The following is a 26,955-nucleotide window of genomic DNA, read 5'->3' on the forward strand; positions in this document are numbered from 1 at the left end:
GACAGCTTTCCGGGTCATGTGGCCAGCATGACTAAACCGCTTCTGGTGCAACGGGACACCGTGACGGAAACCAGAGTGTGTGAAAATGCCATTTACCTTCCCACCACACCGGTACCTATTTATCTACTTGCACTGGTGTGCTTTCAAACTGCTAGGTTGGCAGAGCTGGGGCAGAGCAACAGGTGCTCACCCCATCATGGGGATTCGAATCGCTGACCTTCTCATTGGCAAACCCAAGGGGCTCAGTGGTTTAGACCACAGCTCCTTTTACCTTTACCTAACCACTATATGCATTCTCTCTTTCAATCATTACACATTTGTTCTTCGGGAAATACCGACTGATACACACCTGTAACAGCAATTCCTTTTTCTTATTTAAATAAATATTAGATATATCTAATTGTGAAATTAGTTGCACACAGGAAACTATTATTCTGATCAATGGAAGCCCTACCATTCCTTCCATTCCATGAGGCAAAAGCAGGACAATCCCATTGTGACGAACCCATTTAGCCTGTCCCGAGCTGATAAATTGATCAATGATGCACTGTGCTGTATTGTGGAAGTCACCAAACTGAGCCTCCCAGCACACGAGGGCATTGGGACTTGACATAGCAAAGCCAAGTTCAAAACCTAAGAGGGGGGAAAGAGGAAATATATTATCAGTACACACTATATTCTGTTATGACTATACAAAATGTATTGAGAATAAATCCTGAAGCTGAATTACAGAATGGCATTACAGAATGAAGTAAATTAGGACTATGCCTCTTATGCATCCAAGAATTAAACACTTTCAGTATATACGAATATACAAAACATCTATGTCAAAAACTGATTCAATACAACTTTGTGCATCTCAGTCTTCGGAACCATCACAAACGACTGATGAAAAGGAAAAATGAGGCATAAGAAAACCATATTCTGCAATAAAAAAGCAAATACCAGAATGGCTTGGGTAGCATTTAAAAATGTGGAGTGGTTGTGGCAAGATACGTTGTGCCACTTCCATTACACTTAAAATGTTATAGCTTACAGCACGATGATGTTGCAATATTTCCTAAAATCTAACATACAGGAAACACAATTGGGTCCATCTGGAATATTATGTGGGATTCTCGTAGGAAGCGAGTAAAATTTTCCCCTCTGTGTAGTTTGTTATGTGTTGTGGACGGCCATTTAGCAAACTCTTCCGTGGTAGGGATTAGGGCATTAAATAATGGGTAAAAATGGAACAGGAATTTACTAAAATCTAAAGTATCATAGTTCTTGCCCAGCAACTCAGCTAAGGCAGATTGATGGTAAATTGCTTTAATAGCTGTAATCACAATGCTGCTTTGTTGTGCTGTTTCAAAATACAAGATTTCAAGCAGAGCCAGAGAGTTCATAGAAACATAATTAAATATAATATTAACCTAGTTTCTCTTTTAATGACCCACCTTGACTCCAGGGTCTTATTTATTTATTTCACCGCTTCCAGCTAATAGTGCCTGTTAGACAAAATGCCTCCTCCCCCTTTTGCCCCTCATGTTACCCCCTTTCCCAAGATCATTTGCATTTAATTAGGTCATTGGATTGGCATGAGGACAAATCTTCCTGCAGCAACTTTAAATGATGCCGTGTAGCCCTAATCATCAACATACATCAGATGGACTGATGTCAAGTGAGCAGAATGGTCGATAATTTACCGGTATGATATCTAGAAATGCATTGCACCCTGTAGGAGACTCTCGTGTGAAGCTACTGAGGCAAATCACATACGCTTAAGGAATCTGGAAAAGGCAGTCTCTGGTCCCTTCTTTTGTTGGGGATGTGATCCATTCAAATGGATAAAAAAAAACCACAGTTCTATATGCAGAAACAGTCCTGCCCTCAAAGAAGATATATATACATGTTTATAGGGCTGCTATACGTCTGTATGGGATGTGGGTGGTGCTGTGGGTTAAACCACAGAGCCTAGGGCTTGCCGATCAGAAGGTCGGCGGTTCGAATCCCCGCCATGGGGTCAGCTCCCGTTGCTCGGTCCCAGGTCCTGCCAACCTAGCAGTTTGAAAGCACGTCAAAGTGCAAGTAGATAAATAGGTACCGCTCCGGCAGGAAGGTAAATGGCGTTTCCATGCACTGCTCTGGTTCACCAGAAGCGGCTTAGTCATGCTGGCCACATGACCCAGAAGCTGTACGCTGGCTCCCTTGGTCAGTAAAGTGAGATGAGCGCCGCAACCCCAGAGTCGGTTACGACTGGACCTAATGGTCAGAGGTCTCTTTACCTTTTTATACGTCTGTAATTTCCCAGGCATAGATGGGACTTGGCAGCTGGAAACAGCTTCTGGGGGGAAATTGCTGAAATGTCCAGGAAATTCTGGACATATGGCAACCCATGTTGGGAGTGTAGATTTTGGTGAATTTCCTTTAAAATAACTCAAAAACTTCAGGCAAAACAAAAAGCTCAACAACTTTTGTGTCCAGATTTTCACTTTTTGAAATCTGGCAACCAGATTTTACACCTTGAGGCTCTTTAGATCTAATCCACAGATAAATATGTGCAAATGCCACCTTACTGAATGGGTACCCAGCATGTCATATGAATCTCTGTTCTCAAGAGAGGTTAAAAACCATCACCAGCTGTGCAGCCAGTCAGCTGGCAAAAGCAATATTCATTCTTGACTGCTTGCTTCCAGGATTGTTAAGAATGGCAATTCTTGCTCTCTTCCTGGTTGTGAGGTATGCACTCAAGTAATGGTGGGTACCGATGCCACAACAGCACTGGTAGATAAGATAACTCAAGAATAGGAATTCAATAATATTGCCCTATGCAGTTTCTAGCAGGAAAGGTATTGGGTCGTGGTTCCCTGATCTCCCAGGTAAGTTGTCTGAATATATATCCCATTACCTGCTCCTATCCAAACTGCCAAAGCATTTCAGGAAGAGGAGGACAAGCAGATTTGCAGATAGATGCACTGTTAATACATAGCGCTTAAAACAAGATTGTCCCTTTCAACAACAATAAAAAATACACTACTTAAACATTTAGATTTCAATTTTTTAAAAAATCATCTGATGAGGATGTGCTTTGAAACATGTTGTATTTATCTGTATGGTCCTTAATTTTTAATTCTCTGCTGCACAGAGAATGGGAAAAAAGCACACCTTACAATTTAAGTGCTGCAAAAACGAAAGAGAGAAGGGGCAACTGGGCAGATTTGGAAATTATAAATGAAACCTTCTTTGCACATTCTAAAGTATCAAACTTTCATAAAGGTTTGCTAAAGGGCTGGAACCCTTCACCCTGTGTCCCTTGAGGCTTCTTGCTCCTCCCAATTTATTCTGATTAATGGTCTTGTCTTTTTTTTGTGAGACAGTTGCCTTTTTCTGGTGGGTGTTGCCTCTTTTTTGTCTGTATGTTGTTTGGGATGGGTGTACGTGTTTCGTCTGGGGGAGATTTTGAGCATCACCAATTTCCATTCTGTGAAACGAGTACCTTGGGGTATCTACAATGGTTTTAGATTTCTAATTGTGCGCACAGGCTCAAAAACATTGGGGACCCCTGTTGTATGGCTAGTCCAGTACAAAGTTGAAGGTAAAAATAAAGCAGGGAACTGTTTGCAAATAACCATAAGGTATTGGATGTTCTCCAGAATATTGAATTTGCACTAATTCAAACCCTGAACTCCTTATTGGCGCTTCACATGGAATTGAGTGAAGAAAAGTGACTTCCACATAGTCACACTACTAGAAGGCAGTAGCTGCTTGGACCTGTCTTAAAGATGGGAATTCATCAAGGAAATTTCTCATCAGGAGAATACAAGAAAGAGAAAAGCACAGATTGTGAAAAGGATACCAGGATACTGAAAGGAAAAGACAGTAGTTAGTCAATAGTGAAACAGAGGTTAGGAATGGCTCAGTTGGTAGAACATGAGACTCTTAAGACTCAGGGTTGTGGGTTTGAGACCCACGTTGGGGGGGAAACATTGCTGCATTGCAGGGGTTGGACTGGATGATCCTTGGTATCCCTTCCAGCTGACCAATCCCATGAATCTGTCCAATTCCATGAATTCCAAGCATAAGGGATTCAGATGAGGAAGGGTGGAAATAGGTTTCGGTAGCTAGGTTAGGTTAGAATGCAATGGACAGCACAGAAGCTGAAATGGGTTTGGAGGAAATGTGAAAGAGGGGCAAAGTCTGGCGTACCAAGCTTGATCAAAGTGTATAATTCACAGACATTTATTTACTGAAGCCATTCAAAGCATGCAACAGCATCTGGTAAATGTAAGTCCTAAGGGAACACTTTTGCAGCTGCATTTTGCAGGCTTGTTTTTCAGGATTTCTTTTTCTGAAGACATTAAGACTGAACACTTACATTATAAAATACAACCACAACTCCATAAAATGAAAGAAGTATCTTTCATTACTTAGGTGAAACCTTCAATTCTTCTAGCTGGTAAAAGTTTTCATCATAATTGCGTGAATCAAAAAGTTCAAATGTTTAACATAGCTTCTCCTTCCAGTTCACATGCTGTAAGTTTGTTTTTCATTACTGATTTTAAATTGTGCTTTTAAATGCTTTTTGTCTAATTAACTGACACAGTTGTATTATAAACTGGACTGCTGCATGCCACCCTGACCGTCTCTGGGCAGAGAAAGCAGCTAAGAAATACAATTAAATAAAATTGGTTGGAAAATAAAAGTTTTTATTGTTTTTTGCTGAAAGGGAGCTGGATGCAACATTTGACAATACAAAAACCAAAGTGTGTGGAATATACAATTGGCTGCTGAAATGTAGATCTAGTTATGTGAACAAGGTTACTAAGAAACTATTTTATTAAATTTTAGTCACTGTGTTGTGAAAGACGCCTTTTCCCTTTCTATAAAATTATCGTCCCCATTTCCATGTCACTATATACATGCATAAGTCTGAGACTTGAACAAATTGCAGTTTCACAATTACTGAGGCCGGCTGCACATATTACATCTTTTTAAAGAATTACTTATGTGCTGCAGGAAACATCAGTGTTATTTTCAGCAAGTGTGATGTTTTGAGTTGTCCTAAATCTAAGTGTTCATTTGTGATTTCTGTATTTCAAAAACAAAACAAAACTACAAACCGGGGAACATGATCTATAATTATGGAAAATACTTTGAAAGCTGACAATTCAGAATCTAACAATCTACTCAAAACTCTATATCTAAGGGTCTATTCACAGAGCTTCCCTCTGCCTTTGAAAGCCTTATAAGAAGTAGATTTAGGGAGAGACTGAGAGGGACTTATAGGACCAAGGTGTTATTCTGGCTACCGCCAGGAGGTATAATGGTATTAATGTAATCTTGTTATATTTATAGTGCTGAAACCGTTCTAGTTATTATGAAATCGTTCTAACGATGGTTGACTTTGAGATGTTTTCCCGATTCCTTTGTGGTAAGCCGCTTTGAGCATGATTCTCTTTGCGGAAAAGCGACATACAAATAAAACGATGACGACACTCAAAACCCATAGAAATTACAATTGCAATTATCTATGCAATCCATTATCTGTCAAATTTACTATATTCAGGTAGCTGGAGTAATTTTACCCCCAAGAGTACCGTTTGCAAATATATGAGGCAACCTAGGGAGAAGTTATTAATAAGCACAGAATGAAGTCTCTAGACTCCGTTTCTAGCTGTGATAAGAATTTGCATTCTTACCTTTAATTAGGAAAGTTTTGTGAACTCTGAAACTCCCGCTGACCAAAGGAGAGCAACTTGGCTCTTGATATGCTCTGCACACAGTAGGCTACCACTTCAAACCCACCAGCAAGCAGTCACTGACAGGTCTCATGTACTTCTCATTTGTGATTTATACTGTGGGGACTGCAGAATGTAGCCAAGGGTAATGCGCCTGTGGGAATTTGAGGTCTGTTTTATTTCACAGAATGTATATCAATATGGGCAACGCAAGCTTGACAACAAGGAGGTCCACTGCCATTAGAACGTTGCAGCCATATGCATCATAATTAAAATGTGTATTTGGTACCTGTAGATTTCTACAAAATCCACTCAAATGCATAAGGTTACTGCCCTACATCGGGGGGGGGGGTGTCTTTTTCAAGCACCACTGTTCTACAGAAGAAGAAATCAATCCTGGGCCACACACAAGTATTCCACTAATTGTCTTTATTAAGTGGATTGTAGGCTTTAAAAAAAAATTAGTTTGTATAAGACAGGTACAAATATCTGATGGAAATGTAAAGAAAAAGAAGGCACCTTGCATCATATGTTGTGGTCTTGTGTGGTAATAAAAGCATTCTGAGAAATGATATATAATGAGTTGAAAAAAATGTTCAAACTAACCTTTATTTTTTTTAAAAAAGAAGATTTTCTACTAGGAATTGTGGGTGCTGACATTCCAAAGGAGCAGAAAAGACTTTTTATGTACATGACGACAGCAGCACGGATGCTACTAGCCCAGAGATGGAAAGAAGACAAAGTCCCTACCAGAGAAGAATGGCAAATTAAACTGTTGGATTATGCCAAAATGACAAAACTGACCAGGAAGATCGGGGACCAAGAAGACCAGAACTTTAACAAAGAGTGGGGAAACATTATAATTTATCTTGGAAACCACTGTAAGCAGATGAAAATGTTAGCAGGATTGCAGTAACACTTGCAATGTAGCAAATACTATGGACACAATGAAGTGATATAAAATATGGACTACTGAATAATATGCAGTTGAAAGGGTTGACAATAGGACCCATGGCGGGGAAGGTGGGAAGTACAGAGATTCGGAGAAATCTTTAAATATTAAGGTGTATGATTGTATTGTCCTATTTTTATACTTATAAAAATTATTTTTTAAAAAAATCTAGTCTGAAAACAGTAAAAAAAACAGATACACCATAAAATAAGACTGCATCTTGGACACATTTAACTTACACTGATTCTGCTTTACAATCTTGGCTGCAGCGTCTGCGTTTATTGGGGGAAAGACCCTTCGAAAGCAAAGAGCCAAGGAAAAAAGCTCTCCTTTAAGTGGTTTCATTGTCACTTCTCTGCAAGGAACATCCCCAAGTGCAGGGGAGAAGTGGATGGAGCCAGGAGAACAGTGGTGTCTCACCAGCATCTCAGGGGAGGGAGCTTCCCCTTGGGATCTCAGGGGATTTGTGGAGGGTGGAGAGAGAGAAGGAAGGATGGCAGGGGGAGGAGAAAGCAAACTCGGATAAGCACTTGGCATGGCTTCTCATCCCCTGCCTCACACCCATGGCCTCTTCCTTCTTCCTGCTCCTCCACAGTCGCAGAGCTAGAGGTTGAAGCCTGTGTATGGCAGCAGGTTTCGTGGCTGCCACCCTTGGCGTTGGTCAAACACTGCGGCCTCCAGATGACCGGGGAGAGTTTCCGTTCTCCCAGCTTAGCTGGCTTTGGCTCACTCGCCGGAAGGAAGCTGCCTATTCAGTAGAGAAGGGCACTGCCAATCCCAGCATGCATTGCGGTTGCTCTCCAGGCAAGAAGTTGACGGCAGGGAAAGTGTGGTCTGAGTCAGCCCCACAGCAAACATTTAGAGTTACCAAAGGGGGAAAGAGAGAGGTGGCAGTCTAGTGTCCCAGCTGCGCTGGAAAGCAGCAATCCAGGGATTCTACAGCTCCTGGACTATAAGCAACTTTGCGTATCCACACTCTGCCCAGAAACTAATCCTTGGATCAGATGCAATCCCACTGTGCCTAGGGGGACAGAACTGAGACTTTAAAATAAAAATGAGACGATCCCTAACATTATTGAATGATCAGGCAGTGCTGGTTATTGGGCTCTAGCAGGTAAGTTGTCCCCCCAACACAAACGTTTTTAGTAGTAACATTTAGTTCCAGGTAAACTAGGTTAGGATTGCCATTTCTCTGCCTAACTCAGTGCACGTTGACACAGAAGTAATTAGATGGCACTGAAATGGGACTTGTTCCCGAGGAAGTGTATGTAGGATCACAGCATGCAGTGTGGGTTTCCATTACAAATATTGAAATGGGGATGGGGAAGGTTCTTCCAGGACAGAGACAGAAACCTTTGATTGTTGCTAACATGAAGAGAGCCTTGCTAACTCTCCATTTTTCTTTCATGTCCCGCCACTTTTATTATCTTTATATTATTTCTTTATTAAACCTGGGAACCAGACAGAGGGCCTTCTCGGTGGTGGTGCCCCCCTGTGGAACGCCCTCCCATCATATGTCAAAGAAATTAACAACTATCTGACATTTAGAAGACATCTGGAGGCAGCCCTGTTTAGGGAAGTTTTTAATGACTGATGTTTTAATGTATTTTTAATCTTTTGTTGGAAACCCAGCCAGATGGGCAGGGTATAAATAATAAATGATGATGATGATGATGACTGCCTGACCTCATGATGGGTGGAGCAAGCAGAACTCCCAGTCGATGGCTACTGTCATAGTGAGCACCACATGGGAGGTAATGGGATGGTTGAGCCACAGTCTAACACTGCCAGCTCTGCATAATTTTGGCCTCTTGGCTCTTTCATGCCTACAAAAATGGTGGCTTCTCAATCTCTTCCTTCTCCATTTTCCCTCTGTTTTCCCCCAAGGCCAGTCTTGGTCCAGAGCTGCCTTCTTCAACAGCACTGTTCAACTTCCTCCTAGACACCACTGGAACATGTCCTTGCCTTTTACATTGGCTTGGCGTTGACAAACTGCTTTACCCACCAACCTCAATGCTCAAGGGGTCTCTCAAAATTCCTGGAACAGAAATTAATTAAAAGTTGGAGGTGCACCCCGCCCTCAGGTTGGAGGTTTCCCCCAGTCCTGTGCTAGATGTCTATCAGAAGAGGCTGTGAACGAGGGCAAAATGACAACGTTGCAACCCAGAGTAACATTCCTGATGCCAGGCAAATATGTTGAATATGTGCAGGAATGTGGCACTTATAATGTCCATCCATGAATGCACAGACAGACTTCATTTGCAGAGGATGTGAATTTTTATGTGCTATCCTGATGCTAATTGTATTCAAGACATTCAGCCTGATCTTGATGAAGGTATGTCAATAAATTGCTTTGGTTTCTGTGGTGCTGAACTCCATGAAGAACCCATCTGTAAACACGTTTCTATGTTTCCCTCTGCCAAAAGGTTAGAAAGCACGACATACTAGCTTTCTAACCTTTCATTCAAGGTGTCTGTACTACTGATTCTCTGACAGAGATTCATACTCTTTCATCCTATTAATACTCATTTCCAACAAGACAAATTTATTAAAAAAACACAAAACCATCCTAATTGTCATGCTGTGTCATCATCTGCTGAAATAGTGAAAATCTTTTGTAACTCTTCTTGCAAGTTCCCTAAGGTATTCTTTAAATAAAGGGAGCTAAATAGGCTTTCCTGGATAGGTTTGAGTACAATTCTATTTTTAAACAAGCATTCAAAGACTTTTTCTACAGATTGGGTGACATGGATGAGGAAACACCCAAGATGGCTCATTTGTTCAAGCCTTATTCACACACATGCTACTATATTAGAATAGGGAAATCAGGCTTTGTCAAGATAAAAATGGAAACTAGTTCAAAGATCCTACTGAAGTACACATGAAAGATTTCAATATTTATATTCTGGTTAGTCTTAAAGATTGCCCTGTAGATTTAAATTGTGTCTTCAAACTGACAATGCATTAATTCCTTTCTCCTAACTCTACTATAACAGCACACTGTCAAAAACCACTAAATTAAGCAATACCATAAAAGACAGACTAACAGCTGCTTTCTCCCTTATGACTTCCAGTGATAGGGCATGTCTCCCAAGTCGTAAATAATTCCACAATACACGAATGTGTCCTTGACCTTACTAGTAAGGTGCTGGTGGGTTTTTTTACAGGAACAGTTTTAAGAAACAATTCCACATGTGGAAAGTCACTTGTGGCAACTGGTCTCAACCAGCGCTGGATTTACGTATAAGCTAAACAAGCTATAGCTTAGGGCCCCACTCTCTTGGGGGCCCCCAAAAAATTAAAGGGGAAAAAACCCTGGATGTACATTTCCAAAATATAAGATAAAAAACAAATAAAATAAAACCTACATACAGCAACAGTGTTTTGTGTTGTGTAGGCTCCTATTTGTTATTTGTTATTTGCTATTTGTTTAGATACCTATTAGGTCCATAAATTACCATATAGCATATATTCAACGCAAAAAAAAAAAGCGACAATTTGTTGTTGACAAAGGACAGCTGGACTTATAAAGGGCACCATTAGCTTCAGTAGCTTAGGGCCTCATCAAACTTAAATCCGGCCTTGGTCTCAACCCAGTTATTCCAAAAAGAGGGGCTGGAACCCCACAAATCAGAAATCTAAAGCAAACATATTTTAGTTTGACCTTCAGGTGGGAGGTGACATTAAGGATGAAGCAATACATTGGTGGCATGTGTGTATGGACAGGAACTGATAGTGTACAAAGAAGGAAGTCATTTCTGGATCATGATGTGTTTAACTAACAGATGAGTACACTTTATTAAAATAATTGGGGGTTTTAGTGTTCTTTAGTAGAAAACCTCTAAAGGTGGAGTCCAATGATGGTACAAATATTATGTTGTTATCTGGAGAACTTCAGATAACAGAATCATCAGATGAGGAAACAGTGATCAGCCCAATTTTTGGTGCCTCTCCTCTTTGTTTTCATGTGTCACTCTGACAGACAGAGGTGTTGAGATGCAGCGTCAGCTTGCACTTCATATTATGCTATCTCTCCCCCTTCTCCTTGACAGCAAGTTGTGTGACTGTCAGAAAGAGCAAGAGTCTTTCAATTAAAATTAATTAAGCTGCAGTTTAATGCAACATGATTTGTCATTAGTCAAGGGTTTTCAGCCTGGGATTTAAAACAAATAAGAAAACACCCAAAGTGCTTTGAAATGGCAATGTAGCACTTAATTTACTGTAATGTCTTCTTCACTTTTCTGAACAGATTTGCTCTTATATTTCTCAATGAAGACCAATAAGGAGGTGACTGCCATTAGGTTTTAAGATTCTTTTTAACAGTAATTGTGGAAGGAAAAAAATTGTTGCATTTTCAATATGGGGAAGAAAACTAAAATGCTGTGCTATGTTTTTGTGGCATTACCTAGATGTTTCCCGGGCAGTTTGCCACATATGTTTAAACAGGAGCAGCTGCTATTTAGCATGGGCAAGTTGATGACTGGCAAAATACAAGGCTGGCACTGTCTACAGAATCCCCATCATTAAAATTACAAAATAAGTGATGAAGCCAGTTTACAGCGAAGGAATGCAAGCTAAACAAGATGTTTTTTCTCCATAATCTTTAACATAATTCTTCCTTTTCCCAAAAATGCTCTTTTACACTGCAGAGTATCTAGGCTGCAGTGGATTTATCCCTGTGGCAAATTAGTCCAGCAAGAATAACATTTTAGTAGAACTATTATACTCTTGGTGCTCTTTAGTGGTTCAATAATAACTCAGCACTGACTCGCAGCTCTGAACAGGTGCCAGCTCCCTGCTTGTGCACCTGCCAGAAAAACAATTTGAAGCTTCATCATGCAGGGCTATTCAATTCATTTTTACTTAATTAGCTGCAATCTAAGACACTAATGGGAATTCCTAAAATGACAGAATCATTTTGCTTGTTTACGCAAATGGAAGTTCAAGTTCAGGGCTTAATTCTTCTCTCTCTTTTTGGAGTTGTGCTTACTTGTGTTTATGATGGGATGAGTTTAGAAAAACAAAGCAGGAATTTCTGGATCAGATGCTATTGGTCTATACGCATATTGGAGAATTAATAATTTCTCTCTCTTTCAAAGTGGTAATTCTCAAAAACGTTGCCTCACAGTCAAATTTCCTTCCCTAATTACTATTTAAAATGACTTGCAGTCAGAAGGACTGCAGAGAGTTCATTTCCCTAACCTTCAATGATAAAGAAACCCGTGCTAAAGTGAATGAAAAATTTCAAGAGTTTTAATCCGCGTGGAGCCCAATATTGACAAGCATATTGCAAAAATAATCCATTTGCTTGTTTATCCGAAAAGGGAGGTCACAGTTTTAAAAAATAAAGACAAAGGTCCAAGTGTATAGATTTGGATACACTCAAAAAATAAAGACAAAGGTCCAAGTGTATAGATTTGGATACACCTTTTTGTCTATAAGATGCCCCCATGTATAAGATGCCCCTTATTTGGGGGGATTAAAATTAAAGAAAATGGGGTGAGATGGCCCCGAGTTGTCACCCAACTGACAAACACTAACAATTGCAAGCAGCGCACACCAAATTGACAAAGCAGCAGCCAATAAAAAGCAGCCCTTGCAGCAGACACCATTCACCCACCCAATTGCAAGATCCTGCTGGCGGCTGCAACCAATCACCCATCCCCCCTCTGCACTATCCATGTATAAGACATGGAGAGACCTATGGAGAGACCTGGTCTGAATAGAGATATTGGATTCATGTCCGATTATACATACTGAAGCCAATTTTGGTCATCTGTCCCTTTAAAAATCCTTTGCCCTTACCTGTGGAACCAACTGCCATAACAGTCATCAACAGTTATAAGGTTGAAGCAACCTGTGCTTCAGAGTATCTGACGAAGTGTGTATAGTGGTACCTCGGGTTACAGACGCTTCAGGTTACAGACTCCACTAACCCAGAAATAGTACCTCAGGTTAAGAACATTGCTTCAGGATGAGAACAGAAATTGTGCTCCAGAGGCATGGCAGCAGCGGGAGGCCCCACTAGCTAAAGTGGTGCTTCAAGTTAAGAACAGTTTCAGGTTAAGAACGGACCTCCGGAACGAATTTGGTTCTTAACCCGAGGTATTACACACGAAAGCTTATACCTTGAAAGCTTATATTTAGTTGATCTTAAAGGTGCCATTGGAATTATTAAAGAATATTTTTTCATCTTTCATCTTGTTATTTACCATGTATAAGACGAACCCCCCCCCCATTTTAAACTTTATTTTAGAGTAAAAAACCCTCATCTAATACACGGAAAAGTATGGTGTGTAGTTCTATACAATCTCAAGGTACTCAAGTAATCCAATAAAAAACTGCCAAACTTACCCAAGACCCCATATTCTGAAAGGGAGCTATTGCATACGGTGTAAGGGGCTTGCTGCTCCCACAGATGATTCATAGGAACACAGGTCCCCTTGTCAACATCTTGATCATGGAGCACATGGTGGCGATGGCTACAAAGATTTTTAAAAACACAATGACATTTTAAGAAAATATATTTTGAGAAAAGGAAACCGTGGCAAGAGCACACACAGAACACATTTCGAATGTTCAGAGTCTTCGCAATTATTACAACAATCATCCAGCAAGGCAGCTCAGTATTATAGCCATTTGCAGGCTGAGGACTGAGACTGGGAGATGGTGTTAGCCCCAAAATGGAAAACAAGGGAGGTTCCAACTAAAGAAGAATGGCAACTTAAACTCATGGAATAAGCGCAGCTTGCAGACCTAACATATAGAATAAGAGAACAAGAAGAACATACATTTAAAGAAGACTGGGAAATCTTTACTGAATATATGGGGGGGCAGTTTTGTGTACATTTGATAACGGTAACATTTTCAATAAATTCAACAGTGTACATAAGTTTTGATGGATGTAATAATAGAATACAGTTATACCTTGGAAGTTGAACGGAATCTGTTCCGGAAGTCCGTTTGACTTCCAAAATGTTCAGAAACCAAAGCACGGCTTCTGATTGGCTGTAAGAAGCTCCTACAGCCAATTGGAACCCACGGAAGCCCCGTTCCAAAGAACATTCGCAAACCGGAACACTCACTTCCGGGTTTGCGGCATTCAGGAGCCAAAATGTTCGACTTGCAAGGCGTTCAGGATTCAAGGTATGACTGTACTGAATGGTTTAGTTTATTTAAAATATGCAGGGATTTATGTTATGCAAAATGAACCATGGAAAGAGAAGAGGAAAGTCATTGATACATTAAGGTTGTTTAAATGAATATTCTAAACTGTAAAACAGAAAATTTAATAAATATATATATATTAAAATAAATAAATAAATACAAAGTAACCCTTAAAAAAGAGAGAGACTGGGAGATAATGGCTTGTCGAAGGCCACAAAGTGAGTTTCTGACTGAGCTTAGATTTGACTCAGGTATTTCTCCGTTCACACCCTTTCCCATTACACAAAGTCTCAAATTATTTTCCACACATTTGGAAAGATTAAAACTATGCCTAAAGTTATAAAAAATTAACAGCGGCATCCAATATGGAAGCTACCGTTCTCTGCATCTAGGCAGTCGCAAGGGATTAACCGTTACTGTTATTTTAAATTAAAGCTCTTCAATATCTCAAGTATTCACTTCTGACAACAGGCTGACGCTGCTGCAGATAACTTTGCAATTGTTGCTGCGCGATGCATGAAGCTTTTAGTGGCATGCAGTTACACTCCATAAAATATGAAGTGTGGAAGCCATTACACAACAGGGCTGCTTTCGCTCAAATTATAATTAGCTGTGAAATTCTGTTCCTCGTGCCTTGAGTCATGTGCAGCCTGTATTGTGCACCGGCTTTCAGCTCCTTGAGCACTTCTCAGGTTCAAGTCTTGAAAGAGCTGCATCCTCCGGTCCTGGTTGCCCACCTTTCATTGGCTTACTGCTTAGTGCCCTCTAGAGCTCCATTAATCAGCATTAGAATGGTGCACCAAGGAACATTATCAAAACAGAGATGACTGAAGTAATTACTGTAATCCATTAACTCCCTGAGCAAGACTAACTGAGTGAAACACACCAATATGTTCAAGCTCTACAACCACTAAAGGAAGAAGGGCTATTACCCTGATAATAGCTATTCTGCGGTGCACACCCGCCGAAGCTGAACAAATTGCCAGCAGAAATTCTGTTCTTCTAAAGCATCTTAGCAAGAACCGTTCACCACTCTAAATAGAAACTAGTTAATATTGTAAAACCGGAGCCAATGGCATGCCGGAGGTTAAAACGCGACAACTACAGAAGTGCAATGGAGGTGGCCATTTTTGTCGACCCATTTCCCCATAAAACCCCTCTAGCAAACGATCTACACATCGTGTAGCACAAAACGGTAGGCAAATATGGTGGGATTCTAGGCCATATGGTTTTCGGAAGCAAGCAGAGGTGTCCTTTTTTTGCAAGGGCCCCGTTTTTGAAAACCAAAACCTGCCCATCAAACCAAGCACACCAAAGGGTTTACTGTAGCATTCACTCGGATAAGCTAGTCTGCCACATTCAGTGACTTCCTTTGTGAGTAACCATTAAAAAAAAGCACATTCTCCCATATGTAGTCCCCGATCTCCCATATGCAGTCTGAAGTGTTGTAGCTCACTTCAGTTTAACAGGTCATTGATCCAAATAATGTACAGATTGGCTCTAAAATCTTCCAACCTGCATGAGCACATTGAAAGAGAGAAAAAATTCAGTGGGTCCAAATGGGATCTGTTGCAGCATATGAAGTGCTCTTTGTTCATGGGTTCCAGCCAACCATGCCATAGTCTGGACATTCCATTCTATTTACCCTTCCCAGTTGTTTTTATTATTATTATTATTATTATTATTATTATTATTATTATTATTATTATTATTTTAATTTATTTATTTATACCCCGCCCATCCCCCCAGCCACTCTGGGCGGCTTCCAACAAAACACCAAAATACAATAACCTATTAAACATTAAAAGCTTCCCTAAACAGGGCTGCCTTTAGATGTCTTCTAGAAGTTTGGTAGTTATCCCTCCTCCCACAAAAAGACACTCAGGGTTCTGCGGTCACTGAGTATACTCCTCCCAGCTGTTTAGGGTTTCCCCCTGATCTTAGTCCCACCCCCAAAGTTTTTCCCCATCTGCAAATCTTAGAACTCCCCTACAACAGCTGATACATCCATCTTCAGTATGGATGGTGCTGTTTTGCCTGTCTAAGGATAGGTCCTCAGTAAACAGGTTTGCTATCATATAAAATCAAATAATTTTAATTACTGTGGCATTATGATTGTATTTTGTGATTGCTATGTGCTGCCCTGTTGCGACAAAAGATTGCAGTGTGAAGTGTCCCTGCTCCAGATGCCTGTCATTCAATTTCACTCTCCTTCCCACTCGAATCTTTTACCCTGCAGCATGTTGTCGTTGGCATCCGTCTGTCTCGAGAGACAATGGAAAGCGCCTCTGGGGGTGGAGCCAAACTTCCGGGGAATCACAGCGCCTGCTGTGGCTGCAGAGACCGGTAACTCTTAACCTCTGCCTCCTGTGTTGTTTTTGCTGTGTTAGTAGCACCCGAATGATCTCTCCAGGACACAAGCCTGGTCAGCATATATTGAGGCCAAATGACAAGACCCCCCTCTCGGCCACTCTGATGTAAACCAAAACAGCAAGTCAGCATGCTCAGTGTGCTGTTTTGGGAGTCCCCACCCCAGTTAGTTCACCTACCCTTTTATGCTGTTTATATACCTGTTTTCCTTTGCCTGATCTCTTTCCTTCCACCATCGCAGTAGCTCTCCCTAACACCTCTTCCTGAGCTTTTGCAATTACTTCTTAATTCAAATTCATGTTCATACTCAACTACCTCATGCAATTACATGTGCATTCCCCTATAGCATTTAACATGTTACCTGTTACAAACAGCAAGACAGCCATCCCTCAGAGTGACCCAGTTTAGCATTAACTCACAGCAAAATCGGTATGGCGTTTTCTACCGGATGAGCAGCAGCTGTATTATACAACTCACCTGAAAGTGCCCCTTTCTACATCCTGCCCACTTAGTCGGACATGGATACCTTCCTTCAACAAAGACCCAAAAGCCATGTATTCCCCCAAGGCCCAGTCGACAACTCGATTCTTTGTCATTTCCAGTCGACTTCTCAAAATCCGAGAAAGTCCTAAGTGGGGAGAGGGAGGAGAAAAGAAGAATTACTGGCTGCAATTAACAAAAAACGTTATCAGGATACCAATACATGTCTCCATTCCCAAGATGAAGACTGGAGTGCTAAGAAAACGCAACCAAGAAAGCAAAACACTGATAACTAAATGGTGACCTCACCTGTATGTCTTTTTCACTTTCCTCCCTTCTGAATGCTTCTACTAGTCATTCACAATCCAGACAATTCAATTCAACCACAGGTTCATTGTCCTTATATTGATAACATTTCACACAATTAAGCTCCAGCTATATTTCAGTTCTCGGTCTTAATATTTTATCTCTCCACCTACACTGCTCCATAGCAAAACTGTTAACTATCACAATTCCTGCTTGCTAATCACACACTAAAACTGAATACCTCTTTTATTGTATCCATCAACGATGGTATACTTTTATACCTCAAATTATTAGCATATTTCTTTTTAAGAATGTTACTAGATTAAGACTGAAGGCTTGGAAAACTTATACTCCCTTACATAAACAAGTTCCAATATCAAAGCCGTTCTGCTTTTTGTTCCACTTTTTAGTTATTCAAAACCCTTCATTGTATATATGAGTGAACTTGCTTTATTCATGAAATAATATAGCCGAATAGCTCTGTCTAATATATGAATTAACCACATTCTCAGCTTCATTCATGAAATAAGCAAATCCTTGCCTAATTCAATATTTTTATGACAGGCAAAGTTTCTATCTTATTCAAGAAAAGTCTTGCATAGCTAGCTGTGCTGTTTCATGAATAAGATTTTGCTGAATGATTTTGGCAAGCAATATTTATTTTATGAATGAAGCAATTTCAAAACTGTAGTATGGTTGATACATCAAATCCATATCAACCTAACAATTGCCTATTAAAAATTAGAGGCACCAAGCAGATGGTTCACTCTAAGCGCCGTGTTACTTTTCAGTGTTTTGGGAACATGTGTGCATATTTAATAAAATATTTACACATCAATGCATAGCAACAGAGGACAGAACTAGAAGCTACACTTTGTATATGAGGATTTCTCCAGATACTTACTAATGAATAATGATATTTTGATTTAATAAGAAAGTGTATGTTAATTACATGCCACTTGATAACAAAACATTGAAGATGTGTAATTGAAAGCTTTGCTGTAATAACTTCTCAGGAATTTTAATTGTATAAAACAACCCCTGTTGATCAATCTCAGAGGAAGGAAAATAAATAAAAGAAAGACAGATGTGATCATCAAAGCATTATTCAAATCTCACACAGCTCAAAATGTGACTTTACAGACGCACGTTAGAGAATGAATCAATGCAGGTTACAGACCATGCAGCAAATGTAATTTGCTAGCTCTTGCCTCCAGAGGCAAAAATCTCTGCAGAGGCACTTTTAACAATGAGATGTAATCCCTCAAATCTTGTTGATTCCCTTGAGAACATCTCTCTTTCCAACCTCTTCCCAACGTCCACCTTTTCTTCTACATTTTCATCACTTTTAAGTGTTGGGCAAAGCATCAGTTGAAACACTTTTCTTTAAAGTATGTTTTCACATGGAGAAATATAAACGTACAACTAAAGTAGCACCACCATGAATCATATGGAGAGCTAAACAGCCAAAGATCAGTCAATCCACAGTAATTCCTCAAGGACATATAACATGGCTTTACAGTCAATCAGCCCCTCACATAAATGCAAGTACTATTAATTTAACACTAATTCAAGTGCCACAACTTCCCTAGTCCTTTGCACAAGGTCTGCCAAACCACTGAAGTTAACAATATACTCATGATTGCTTCAATTCAATAAGGCTGAAAATAGTAATTAGCAAAGCTCATTAATGTTGCTTGTATGAGCATTAAGCCTAAACAAAAAAGAAAAACATACAGCCTCCTAGCTGGTTATGCTGTGCACTTGTAGTATGTACATCAAACACTACTTTTTAATGGAAAGGGATATGAAAGGGCGAAAGTTTCTTCTGTTCAGGAAACAGACGGCGTCCCAAATTCAGGACAGGGAGAATCAGCATTCAGCTAGCAAATATTCTCCTGTCAACGCTGCATCTCTAGAGAAAAAGGAAGCCAGTGCTGGAAATATAGCAAGAATTAAATTCTCACCTCCATGTATTTTAAAACCTTCCAAAGGCACAGAGCTGGCTACATTTCCAATATGAATCAGCATATCTTCAGGAATTCCAGTTGGAGGGCAAGTTATGCTCTTTGGTTCTCCGTCCACATTAAAAAAACCTGAAACATGGGGAGACATGTCGAAAAAGTACAGAAACTTTTCCCAGAAAGATCCTGCTTGTTTAGAGAAATCCCATCCTGTGTAACAAAAGTAATAACAAATTCCCCCTTTAGAATCACACAAGTGGGGACCTGGAACCAAATGCTAAATTGCACCCCCGGCACTTAAGAAAAGCGTTCCTTTTTCGCCTGGCTACAGGGCTAAACAGGCATTTGTAGTAGTTTTTGGAGTTCCTGGGGGCAGGGGAGAGGGAAGGTACAATTTTTTATGGCTCATTTGTTTGCATATAAAAATGGAACTTTATTCCAGCGTGGAGATCTGCCAAATTGGGAGTGGGGATTTCAGGCCAACCCTGAACTGGCAAAGTAATTTGGGGGAACTGAGAAATGAAATGTATCCAACTCTTTTGGAAGGGAACAAATGCCTTATCTTCTCTTTTGCTTTTTAAAAATACTGGTACGGAGGCAGCTTCCAGCCCCCCTCAATTTTACTTGTTTGCACACCTAGAAAAGCAGTCACTAGCATCATTTGAGGGTCATTTGAGGAGGTAAATGTGACAGATGTTTTTGTACAGTTAAAAAGGAATGGGTCGAGGGGTAAAATAGCTGCTGGGGTAAAATAGCAGAAGGAGAAGCTGACATAGGCCTATTTCTCATGAAATGCTAAGCCAAACCATGGCTAAGTATAAATGTGCAAGCATGTGAAGACACACAGCAGAAACTGCAGCCACCTCGCTAACTGGAGGTAAGCCGTGGTTTGATTTAGTGTTATGCCGAGACCCAGGCTCATGGCTTGTCTCCCTCAGAAAAACTATAGGCTGCAGCTGAGAGTTGTCCTCCTGCAATCTACATCTTGCAGCCACCGCAGGGAAGGGGAAAGGGGAGACAACCACATTCCCTCCTATCACAATAAACCATGTTTTACTGTGACATCGAAATGTAGCCAATGAGATTTACAGCAACACTTCCTACCTGGCCAAGGTGAATCAAGCCAGTGCTTAATGTGTAGGATTTTATTGTCTTTGGATCGAGAATAAGCTTCCTCACAAATCTTATCGTACTTTGCAATTTCTTCCTGTAGAATAGGGGCGAAACGTCATGTGACAAATACCACAGCGGGAATGCAGAGGAATAGGGAAAACTAAAATTCCATCAAAGCAGTCATAGTCAAGTTTTTTATACCTAGCACAATTTTATAAGCAATTAGTTTTTTACCATATATTATATGGTTACAGTGGGAGTGGGGAGAATCAGGAGGACATTTGGCAGAAAAGCCACTTGTACAAGCCTGCTCACAGGATTCTGGGGAGGAACAAGGATTTCCAAGTTCCTACAAAGAACGGCATGAATTTAGAAACAAGGGAAGGGATGATCACCAGAGGGTGGGGATAGGTATCATGGCCACCAAATCTGCAAATCCTTGTACTTTTCTATCATTGGTCTGCCAATAATAATAATACTTTCCCCAGCCACAGAACAGGCTGCCAACAGAATATTAAAAACACAATAAAAACACAATAAAACATCAAACATTAAAAACATCCCTAAACAGGGCTGTCTTCAGATATCTTCCAAAAGTCAGATAGTTGTTTATTTCCTTGACATCTGAAGGGCAGGCACCACTACTGAGAAGGCCCTCTGCCTGGTTCCCTGTAACCTCACTACTTGCAGTGAGGGAACGGCCAGAAGGCCCTTGGAGCTGGACCTCAGTGTCCGGAGTGAACGATGGGGGTGGAGACGCTCCTTTAAGGTAAACTGGGCTGAGGCCGTTTAGGGCTCAGCACCAACACTTTGAATTGTGCTCGGAAACATACTGGGAGCCAATGTAGGTCTTTCAGGACCAGTGTTGTATGGTCTTGGCGGCCACTCCCAGTCACCAGTCTAGCTGGTGGTAAATCACTCGTGATTCTCTTTTCTCTTTATTATTCAGCAATTACATACTACTCCCTTTTTATCAATGGAAAGATAATTTAATGAAGAATGTAATGCAGTAACTTTTATGATTATTTACTACAACAGCAGTATAAAAAAGAAATGTGAAACACACAGAAAACATGAGATATATAGGTTAAATTGCTATGTTGGCACTTTCAGATAAGTAAGTGGGGTTTGGGTTGCAGTTTGAGCACTCGGTCTCTAAAAGGTTCGCCACCACTCTCTTAGGAGCTTGGAGACAGAAAGGAAAATAAAAATGGAGGAAGAGGTTACAGATGGGAGATGTCTTGGAATCCCAAATCTAAACTCAGAGACCCTGGCTTATGTCTCGCAGCAGGAACTCAGCCTATCACGTTTGCCTTCCTGTGTCAAATTAAAGCCCTTCGGGGCAGGAACATCTTTCTCAAAGGTCACACACAGTGATGGTGCAAAGAAATAATACAAAAGAAATCTCACTAGGCTCCTGCCCCATGCAAGATGAAGCCCGCTAGAGTATTCCCTGAATCATCCAAATACTTAAAAAAGGTAAAGGTAAAGGACCCTTGACAGTTAAGTCCAGTCACAGACGACTCTGGGGTTGCAGCACTCATCTCACTTTACAGGCCGAAGGAGCCGGCGTTTGTCCGCTTTCACAGACAGTTTTTCTGGGTCATGTGGCACAAGGGAACACTGAATCCTACCATTTATTAATTTCTAGGGTTTAGAGGTGTCCCCTGCAAATCCAAAACACTATTTTGCATGCATAGTTTTTACTGCTACTGCTGCTGTGAACCAATGCACCATTACATACTGCTCTTGCTCTTCATGTTTTTATTTTTTGAAATTACTGAGGCAACCAACAGATTCCTCTAAGGATAATTTATTTGGAAGCATTAAGGAATAAGTCAGAAGTTATTTCCTGACCTCGAAAAATCAAAACAAATCAAAGCAGTTAAAACAGAAAGCTATAGCAGTATTACTTGTTACAAAACCAGCACCATTAATGGCCCTCTCCACTGCTAGCATTGTTACCTCAAACTCCTGCAGCGTCACAGTTCCATCAGCTATTAGCTTGTCGGCATACTTCTTCAGCACAGGCACCTGCTTGTGAATCTGCTTGTACATCAAAGGCTGGGTAAACATGGGCTCATCCATTTCATTGTGGCCCCGTCTTCGGTAACAAACCTACATATTTCAGTCAATGCAATGATCACAATGAAATGGGCAATAAAAAGAACAATTAAGGGCCTTTGTTGCTTTCTAAAGATCAGCCCTCTCTATAATTTACTTTACAGTTTGCAGTTCCCCCCAGCTATGTAGTTCTTAAAAAATAATTTCGTTCCCAAAGCTGTTGCACCCAGTTCTGGAAAGAATTCCAGAACAGCTGAAAGCTCAGTGAGCAGAATCGCCGCGCCACCCCCCATTATCTTCCTGACTTAGCTCGCTCAGTCCTGAGAGAAGTTTGGTAGTCTCCCTGACATCAGAAATCAAAACACCTAGGAATCTACAGCTAAATCCCTGTGCCAGAGTGCCAGTGCCATCAGCTCCTGAATTAGGCCTGATAATATTTTGTACTATTTGTTTGAATTAATATTTTAAAACTGTGACTCCCTCGGTGGGAGCTTTGGCAGAAAGGTCTATAAATGCAATAAAGGGATGGATGCTTCAAGCTGTTTAATCTTCTTCTTTGGAGAGTATACTTCCCCCAACATCCCAGGGATAATTCCTCTGGGATATCTTCCCAATTTGACTCTTGAGAGTTCCTAGAGACTAAAATGCATACAACACAAGAGGGCTTTTTTCTCCCTCCTTTCTTGTACTCTCTTACAAAAGCATAGTAATTAAGTATGGCCAGGAAGCAATAAAGGCACATAAGTCAGGTCTTTCTTTTTTAAAAGATTGTGGGATTGTGTAAATTAGTTTCAGAGCCCAGACAGAGTGCAAACCAAAAGGTTACAGATAGGAGTAACATTTTCCCTTATTATCTGTGAGGTGAAGAGATTCAGATTCAGAGCAATATTGGGTCCTGTTCTTTTAGATGCTACAAACGGAAATGCACAATCTGTAATTAACACTATAACATCATATTCAGAACCTACATCACTAAGTTAAAAGTCCAGGTTTAAACGAGCCACAAGGCTTGTATATCTTGACTCTCTTTTTTGTTACAATTTTTTCTTTTGTATTTGGTTGTATGTTTGTTATGTGTATAACCTTAATAAAAATGTATTTGGAAAAAAAAAAGTCCAGGTTTAAAAGACTCTGTGTGCACATACTTCAAGTATTTCAACGTCTTACAGGTTATGCCGATTTTCTCTTTCCACCACAGCTCCTCAACCTACAATGGAGGCTGTTTCAGAGCCCCTCAACTCGTATGAGAGATTTGAAGGGGCACAAAGAGCTGTAGTGGAAAATGGATGCCCACCTAGCCCCATATGCAGGGAAGACCTTTCAACAGTAAAGAATGACAGTACTTACCAGATCAATAACCACATCTTTATTAAAAGTGTTTCTCCAATCTGCAGCTACGTTGCAGACATACATCACTGCTTCAGGATCATCAGCATTGACATGGAAGATAGGTGCGTTGACCACGCGAGCGACATCAGTTGGATATGGCGATGAGCGAGCCATTCGTGGATCAGTAGTAAAGCCAATCTAAAATGCAATACTTAACATGTAGTTTTTAGTGGCAGTGTTTCAAAGTGTGTCGAGAACTGACATTTCAGTTTACAGACTTGTTATTTATACGGCAGGGTGCTATGCTTTTCAGTTAGGAAGAACAAGTTCTGAAAGGTATCACATTTCATTCTTTTCTTATGTACATTAACATCATTTTATTGGTGCTGGAGACAGGGAGGGCAAAAAGCCACAGCATCATTTCATGGCGATTCATGACCAATTTTGACATCAGTAATAAAACACTTTGCCTTCTAAATTCAGAGTGACCCTGCATAAAGAGCAAAAAAACCTACTTTCTGTCTTCCCTTGGATTTTTTCCCAGCCTTTCTGGTAACGTTTTCCAAAAAGCCTTTAGTTTCCCTACTCATAAAGGCTTCCTATAGCCGCAGAGCAACTCCTTGGCTCAAGGGAAGAATGTAATGCGCTGTCCACTATCTATCACGAAGGCAAGGGAAAAGCTTGCCAAAAGCTATTAAGGAAACCCAACTTCCTATTTCTGCTTTTTACCTGATTGTTGACCACAACATGAATGGTCCCATTGGTGGTATATGATGGAAGATCACTAAGATGAAAAGTTTCATAAACAACTCCTTGCCCAGCAAAGGCAGCATCGCCATGTAAAAGTATAGACATAACCTAAGTGGAGAGGGAGTTAAAAATTACTGGTGCTATTCATCCATCAACAAGTTTCACAAATCCCTAGTTTAATTCCCTTTCCCCCCTCCTAATGTTATGCAAGTTGTAAAGAATCTGATACGTCACTGAAACGATCAATAACTGATGCTATCTGACAAAAAAAATTCCTTCCAGTAGCACCTTAAAGACCAACTAAGTCAGATGCTATCTGGTCCACATCTGGCCCTCAAGAGGGCACATGGTCATCTAGGAGCCAACTGAGGATTATGGATGGGAAAGATCTGTTGCAACAAGGCTTGGCAGCAAGCCATTCTGCCAGCAGAGTTGGACTCTTGCTTTCAATCCCTTCTCAACGTAGCCTTTCAACAAAACTTGTTTCTGACTGGACCTCTTTAAGAAACTGCCATTTTGAACATTCATGGCAATTGAAAGTGATTAGCTTAAAATGAAAATGGGGGGGGGGGCTACGTGTCTCAAACATTTTCTACATCGACTCAACTGAAGTAAAAAAAAAAAAAGTATTCTGAAGACACAAGTGGCATCTTTTTTTATTTCAACAGCTGAAATCTACCACAGGCTATTAGAAATGAGGTCAAGCAGAAGTTATTATCCAGACAATGTTACCTTCTTCCCTTCAGTATCCCCTCGGTAAAACTGCTCAGCTTTGGTCTTCCCTTGTACGACAGGATCCACTGCTTCCAAATGAGATGGGTTAGCCACAAGTGATAGGGTGATCTTTTTGTTTGTTGCTCGGTTGATCCTCTCATGGTACATTCCGAGGTGATATTTTACATCCCCAGATCCCTAAGACACCAGAAACCATGAAAGTCCAAACACTCAAACACTATCTATCATCTCAATGGCTGGGTTCAAATTTAACACGAAATTATAGCTTATTTAGCTAGAGTCTGTCTTATTTGTACCTCTAAATCCACAGCAGCCAACTAAGGTCTGACTAGCGCCCACAATCTACCATCGGAAATTATTGTTTGAAGATGGCTTGTGACTCAGCTTGCGTTGTGTGATTTATCATTACAGTGCTACCTCGGGTTACATACGCTTCAGGTTACAGACTCCGCTAACCCAGAAATAGTGCTTCGGGTTAAGAACTTTGCTTCAGGATAAGAACAGAAATTGTGCTCCAGTGGCGCGGCGGCTGCAGAAGGCCCCATTAGCTAAAGTGGTGCTTCAGGTTAAGAACAGTTTTAGGTTAAGGACAGACCTCCAGAACGAATTAAGTACTTAACCCGAGGTACCACTGTATATCTGAACTTGGTATCCCAATTTAATCCTATTTTGCTTTGTCACTGCACCTCTGCCATCTGCCTGGCTACAGAGATGTGAAAGAAGAGTGGCTAGAAACCAGTCACACTGGGATGAGACGTTCAGTGGCACTTTCACAGATCTCTGTGCAGAAACCCCTCGATCCTATTTGGCAGCAGTCCCAGAAGAAATTACCTGTCACAATCTGGCACACCTCATGCTTGCAGGACAGCCTCCAGTGTTCTCCCAAGACACAGCCTGCAGAAACTACAATACACCCCCAGCAAATGTTCCAGCTCCTCCCTTTGAGCGATAGCACCCAGATAGGAAGAGATAACCTCCTCCATTTCTGAGATATTATATAACATCTGGAAGCCTTCAGAATACAGGTCTGAAGGAATCTGAGTATAACACACATAATTAGCCTCAACTCTAGTTTTAACGGGAAAGAATCCAACGGGAGAAAAAATGGCTAAAATTAGTAATAATGCCCAATGAAATTGTATCTCACCTCATCAGCTGCTTCGAGCTTTGGGTCAAACTGACAAAAGATCTGTTCTAGATCCTTTCGGATAACATTGGCCAGCACATTCAGCCTTCCCCTTGGAGACAAAAAAAGTTGGGTGAATATGAGCACATATGAGCAATAATAAGCAACTGCAAGTAAAATTACAGCTTCTGTAGTGTGTTGAATACTGAGTTTCAATTTTCTGGTTCAATACCACAAACTTAACACCGTTTTATGTTTTGACTAGCTTCCCATTCAGTTTGTTTCAGCAGCAACAACTTTATTTTTTATAGCACCTGAAAGTGTGCAGGATTTGTGTGTGTGTTTATGAAATAAAGTGAAAACATTGCTCAAATTGGCTTACTTTTAAAAAAAAATAAACAAAAAAATAGGGAAACTAAGGAATAAGAATATTGTGGAAATAGCAGTATGCTGAAACTTTAAAATGTAACTGTGTTAACAAATGTAACTATTACATGTTTTTAAATTGCACACTGCTGTGTGATCATGATCATTAAATTAAAATAGGCAAATAGTTACCTGTGAGGCATGCCCAATATAACATACTCAATTCCCATTTCACTAGATTTGTCAATGATGGTTTTCAGAGCTGGGATCATGACTTCACATCCTTCCAAACCAAAGCGTTTTTCTGATGACCATTTCCGAGCAAGGAAATCCTCAAATCTGTCCATGAAGATAGATTGAAGGGAGAGCACTTATTAAGGAAGTGAAGCAACAAGCAATAATTCTATATTATTTAAAAAGAAAGAGGTAATAATGAAGAGAGAGAAAGAAACAGCATGAAACAATCAGCAAACTTAGGAATTTCACTGGGTAATACAGCTGTCTAGACTGACG

At 40.5% G+C, this 26,955-nt stretch overlaps 1 protein-coding gene across 3 annotated transcripts in view; it reads right to left on the reverse strand.

Annotated features, from left to right (window-relative positions):
- OGDHL (oxoglutarate dehydrogenase L) overlaps nt 1–26,955 on the reverse strand; it is a 69,852-nt gene that overhangs the window by 14,283 nt on the left and 28,614 nt on the right. For all 3 annotated transcript variants that reach the window (XM_083740305.1, XM_083740306.1, XM_083740304.1), the window contains exons 7-17: nt 26,635–26,781; nt 26,098–26,188; nt 24,948–25,127; nt 24,195–24,323; nt 23,484–23,663; nt 22,038–22,190; nt 20,064–20,166; nt 18,963–19,091; nt 16,687–16,837; nt 13,027–13,154; nt 455–633 (exon numbers count right to left, since the gene is read on the reverse strand). In XM_083740305.1, coding sequence (XP_083596431.1) covers nt 455–633; nt 13,027–13,154; nt 16,687–16,837; nt 18,963–19,091; nt 20,064–20,166; nt 22,038–22,190; nt 23,484–23,663; nt 24,195–24,323; nt 24,948–25,127; nt 26,098–26,188; nt 26,635–26,781 — 1,570 coding nt within the window. The remainder of the gene's footprint in view (nt 1–454; nt 634–13,026; nt 13,155–16,686; nt 16,838–18,962; nt 19,092–20,063; nt 20,167–22,037; nt 22,191–23,483; nt 23,664–24,194; nt 24,324–24,947; nt 25,128–26,097; nt 26,189–26,634; nt 26,782–26,955) is intronic.

Source organism: Podarcis gaigeae, assembly GCF_964106915.1.
Source record: "Podarcis gaigeae genome assembly, chromosome: 5".
NCBI classification, from domain to species: Eukaryota; Metazoa; Chordata; class Lepidosauria; order Squamata; family Lacertidae; genus Podarcis; species Podarcis gaigeae.